We start from the raw sequence: 4,781 nt of genomic DNA on the forward strand, positions 1-4,781 counted from the left end.
TCGCCGATATCGCGACACCAAGGTGTGAAGTCCTCGAATGGTATTGAAGTATCCCCTATAATAGCCTTTCATCCCAACGCAATCAAACCCCTACTACGTTTATCACTCTTGGAGTGGTTCGTGGCATTGGTTGTACTTCTAGAGTGAGACCTGAAGACGGACAGATTCAGGATGTGTGATAGTGCGTTATCACTCTCATGGCGTCACAGTCATGTACACCCGTTAACAAACTATCATGGCGCTTACGCGAGAACGCGATGATGTGAATGCATGAATCCGATGATAGCGCCCAGCATACGACGTCAGAGACGCTCCCATGGATGAGTGGGGCTTCCATGGCAGATGGTCGTCTCCCACTACTACCTTTTCAATTTGTTAAGAATGTCGTTGAAAGTTATTCCTAAATACCACTGATCAGAGTTGAGACACATTACTGGATAAAGTTGTTTGGGTATCTGTATGCATGTGAGGATGCACTTACTTATAACTGAGAGAAAGAATGATAGACAAGGAAGAATGCTTGCGAGCTGCGCACTTTGCGAATGTGGAATTTCGTGGCGCAGTGACGTATGATCCGAACCCCTCCTCGCTGTTTACCTATTAATGCTTGACGTAAGCCAATCGTTTTACAACCAGAAAGCTCGAGTAAGACAGAATAGATTTGGGATGAAGTGATCCAGCAAGAACTGAAGTTAGATACAACACAAAGATACGCCACTCACCCTTCAAGCTAGTCGCTCTACCGAGGCACAGCCGGCCCTGCGTCACCTTCCAAATGAACCATACCCGACCCACTGACCACAGCCACTGAGAAGATTCGAGTACAAACGTTACAACAACGGGTAAGGGTGTATGCTCTGAGGTGGTGACGAGAACTCCTACGAGATGCAGGTTATCATGCATCGGTCCAGAGCACCTGCTGAGCGGCTGAGTTCTCCAAAGCCGAGTTAGCAAGATATAAGCTGACACATGGGCGTCAGGTGTCCCTCATTGAATGATCGACGAGCCTTCGTTGTTCGATTCGATACCCTTCCACCGATAAGTCAAATCTTCGGCTGCTCAGGTCACAACAGCTCAAGAGAAGGGCTCGTCTTGAAGCTGAGGACGGCACAGAGAAGGACTGCAGTGGCCAGACAGTAGTGCTCACGCCGACCGCTAAGGCAGCCACAGATCTCTCCCATACCACGTAAAGGTCGGCGATGGGGCGTTATTCGCTGTGACTATTCATCTGCAGTGTCCGTCTTACGACGACGTTGAACGGTTCAACTTGAACCCAGCAACATGAAGGCATAGTAAATGTACATGCGACGTGACTGAGTATGTGGGCAAGTGAGGCCACTACTGCTGTTTTGGGCCTTCGATGATGCACAGGTATGTGAGCGCCTCCCGTAACAACCCATTCAATGCCACGACTACCCCACTTCGACTTCCAACCTTCATAAGGAATACACATGTTCATCAACTCCATAATAGCTCAACGTGATGCTGTTAGAAACGCCCTGTTGTCGTGCTGGACATCTTCGTGGGCTGTGGGCAGGCACATGTGTAGTTACTACTTTTGTAGCTGAATGGATAATATCACTTTCGAACAATTCAAGCATCGCGACTTCGCGGAGCTCACCAAGGCTGGCTTCGCGGGTAACCTCAAGGTGACCTTGGCTCAGCTAGCTGAGGGGCATAGTAAGAAGATCGTCTCGAAGGGGGATCAACGAAGTAGTCGCCCCTGATGTGAGGGCGGTGTTTATTTGACTTGTATTCACAGGTGCCGTGGGTCCACATGCCATCGGCGATCTGTCAATCAACGGTTTCCCTGCCCTGGGAGATGAGATTAAGAAGGCTCGGGATTTCAGCAGGTCTGCAGATACCCGCCAGAAAGAGCAGAAGAGTTCATAGATAGTTCGCAACTGTTGTAGCTTAATTTTTTTCAAGTGTCTTTTGCCAGTCTTACCACACACCATTGAATAATCATTTTACTACGATGCTGTTGAGTTAGGTTATTATACCACCCTGTTAACATCATGGGGACTTCATCCTCTCCAAGAGGCTCCTGAGAGTACTAACTCTTACTCAGTAGCGAGGCGGCTGTCGTTGCTCGTCGGTGTACAACTTTACATGCCGCCTTGTGAATTTTGATTGATACGCACCAGCAGTTGACGACGCTTTAAGTGAGCCATGGGTTTCGTTACAGCGTTGGTGCCACCCAACGGTTGCAACGTATCGTCCCCCATCGACCAAGTCCGAACATTCGGACTACCATATGCTGCCATTGAGGAGGAATACGGCATAACCACGACAGGAGAGGCCAGCGACCGCCGATTGAACGGTTGTTCTGCGGTGGCGACCTTGTCTCGTGGACTGAGGACGGCTCATGATCTTTACAGGTGCGCCTCCACTGCAACATTCATACCAACGGTTTGCCTCATATTGAGACCGTCGCCCATTGCCTGGCCGGGACGCCCTTCGAACCTCTTATCAAGGGAGCAGGGAAAAACCTGCGGAGAACAGGCGTGAGTCTCGCCATGGTCTTGACTGTTGCTCAACGGTGGTCATCAGGTTTTTGATTGTTTGCCGCATGGAACGTTTGAGACAGCCGTTTTAGTGAGACCCTCTGTGACGAGACTGGGAGACTCTGAAGATGCTTATCCTGCTGGTCATCAGACCTCGTCCATGGGTTGCTAAGGGAACTCCTTCAGGCTGCCCAGAAGATGCCGTCGTTACCAGAAGATCTCTGGAAGACGCCGTCCGTAACCTGCAACTACCGTCCGACATCGGAGACTCCTCAGCTTCCATCATCATCTCGATGAGAGATCCTTCGACACCGTCCACAGGGGACTGGGAGAATTGGCCGTAAGCCATCTTCCGGTGGTTGTTCATCTCTTCCCCCCTCGCAGATATCTCACCACGGACGCAGTCCAGGCCATGATGAACGGTGCGCTGGTGGATGCCGATGGGAGGTAAGGCTTCTTGGCTCTGCCCTAGCGGCATGCTTGCTCTTCATTAGGACCTTGCGCGTGCGTCATGTTCGCACTAATCTTCCTTCCATCGAGAAGATGGATTCTGGAGGAGGGATGTGGAACCACTGTTTGGTCTTCGGCATACACAGCGAGAGGAGTGTCTCATGGTTAGAGGCTAACGATCTCCTTGATGACGATGGAGGATCTCTCAAGCAGGCGGTGAGCACTCTATTCGTCTCAATGCCCGTCTCTCCTAGGGCCGCCGCCTATGGTACTGATCCTCTCTCCTCAGCATTGCTCTACTATTGGTGAGAACTTCTATATTCCTAACGAAGTCTCCGAAGGTATCTTCAAGCTATTGTGTACCACTGCACCCCTACAGCTAGATGCTTCCTTCGTCACGCCTCTTCTTTTCGAGTATAGTCATGATATGCTTTGATTTACATGTAGGATTCGATTCACAACCGTATCATCATTTCTACAATTTACAACATAACTGCATCGTCGTGTTCTTACATGGTTTCCGGAGAATGTCTGTGGCCATACGGACGACACCAACGACCATCCCAACCTCTCAAGGGTCGATTGTCCACTATTCTCGAGTCCGATGGAGCTCTGGCATCCTCAGAGTGCTCGATTGTGGGGTAAATGATCTCGCAAGAGGTCAGAGTAAAAGGAACGAGTGATTCGATTCGGCGAGCGATCTTGGGAACTCGCGAGTGATTCGATGGTTCCATGATCCCAACCAGATGCTCAGCGTAGACTCGTGTGATCAGTGTACTACTGGTCCGATATTAGTCAATCGGGCAATTCCCCAACTACCGAGGCTTGAGATGGCAACACATTCGAGTTGAGTAGAGTTATGTAGAGTAATGTCGTGCGAATTGTGTTTCCAATAGGTAGTGCCCAACGGTGAAGAAAAGTTTTGGGGAGAGAATCGAGCTAATGGAACGGGACAATCCCTCATAATGATGGCGCCAACTGAAATGAAGACACAGAGGGGATCGTGAGACAGGCAATAGGGACGCATGGATCGAACATGCACACCAACTAGTATTGTGTGGCCAGAAGGTATGGCATATATTCATAGCCATAAAAAGTATAACTAACGCTGTTCATTGCTTCTCTTTTGTGGGCCGTACCCATCCTATTTCGTTCGATACCCCTACAGAAAAAGGGGCAGGTTCGATACTCGCAGAGTCCCTTTTTCTCACATTAATTACCATCCTGACTATTCTGAGCATGCCGTGTCGATCCCACCCGGGCACGTCCCAAGACCGCCTCTCGATCCCTCTGAATTCTCTGCATCAACAGCTCCACTGATACCCCTCTTGTCCTTCACTCACGTTGTGTAGAGTGCTGAGGATCTGTCGTTTCACAGAAGAAACCTTAGCATTCCATGCGGAAGCATCCCACACTTCCTGGCATCGCGATCGGTTACCCAAGAACAGTTCATTCCATTGATCCACATCATCATAGATCTGAGCAACATCGCGATGAACCTTGGTCCCTCATGGGTGAGGATGTCGGCATCTTACTCCTCTCAATGCAAGATTCACTCGTCTCGCCCCATCCTCAATAGCCTCCAGCCGCTCCAATAGACTCAACAGTGACACCCTCAGAGTGAGGATATCCCTTGCCTTAGCCTGTCCCTAAGGCACCAACAGTGTCTATCTACCACCACCATTACTAACCTGGTTACTGGTATTACTCTCAACCTCAGCAGACCACCGATGAACTCTTCACAAGCCACACGACCAGACTCGTTGGTATCAAGGATTTTGAAAAGCTCCCGTACCATTGACGAGTCTATTCCAACCAAGGCCA

The 4,781-nt window shown here is 49.8% G+C and overlaps 3 protein-coding genes across 3 annotated transcripts; 2 read left to right on the plus strand and 1 right to left on the minus strand.

Annotated features, from left to right (window-relative positions):
• Positions 1-1,568: 1,568 nt before the first annotated feature.
• Pmar_PMAR003943 (hypothetical protein) lies at positions 1,569-1,893 on the plus strand (the record flags this gene model as incomplete). The annotated part of the gene is made up of 2 exons (XM_002775226.1): positions 1,569-1,713; positions 1,763-1,893. 2 exons carry the CDS (start codon positions 1,569-1,571, stop codon positions 1,891-1,893), a joined length of 276 nt encoding a protein of 91 aa, XP_002775272.1.
• Positions 1,894-2,172: 279 nt separating this feature from the next.
• On the plus strand, positions 2,173-3,266 carry Pmar_PMAR003944 (hypothetical protein; the record flags this gene model as incomplete). Its single annotated transcript, XM_002775227.1, has 6 exons — positions 2,173-2,334; positions 2,382-2,507; positions 2,554-2,650; positions 2,694-2,847; positions 2,892-2,954; positions 3,002-3,266. The coding sequence occupies 6 exons, from the start codon at positions 2,173-2,175 to the stop codon at positions 3,264-3,266; spliced, it is 867 nt and encodes a 288-aa protein (XP_002775273.1).
• A 903-nt stretch (positions 3,267-4,169) lies between these two features.
• On the minus strand, positions 4,170-4,755 carry Pmar_PMAR003945 (hypothetical protein; the record flags this gene model as incomplete). Its single annotated transcript, XM_002775228.1, has 4 exons — positions 4,170-4,256; positions 4,301-4,435; positions 4,493-4,606; positions 4,666-4,755. 4 exons carry the CDS (start codon positions 4,753-4,755, stop codon positions 4,170-4,172), a joined length of 426 nt encoding a protein of 141 aa, XP_002775274.1.
• Between the last annotated feature and the right edge of the window lie 26 nt (positions 4,756-4,781).

This window comes from Perkinsus marinus (genome assembly GCF_000006405.1).
Source record: "Perkinsus marinus ATCC 50983 genomic scaffold scf_1104296956272, whole genome shotgun sequence".
Classification (NCBI taxonomy): Eukaryota; Perkinsozoa; order Perkinsida; family Perkinsidae; genus Perkinsus; species Perkinsus marinus.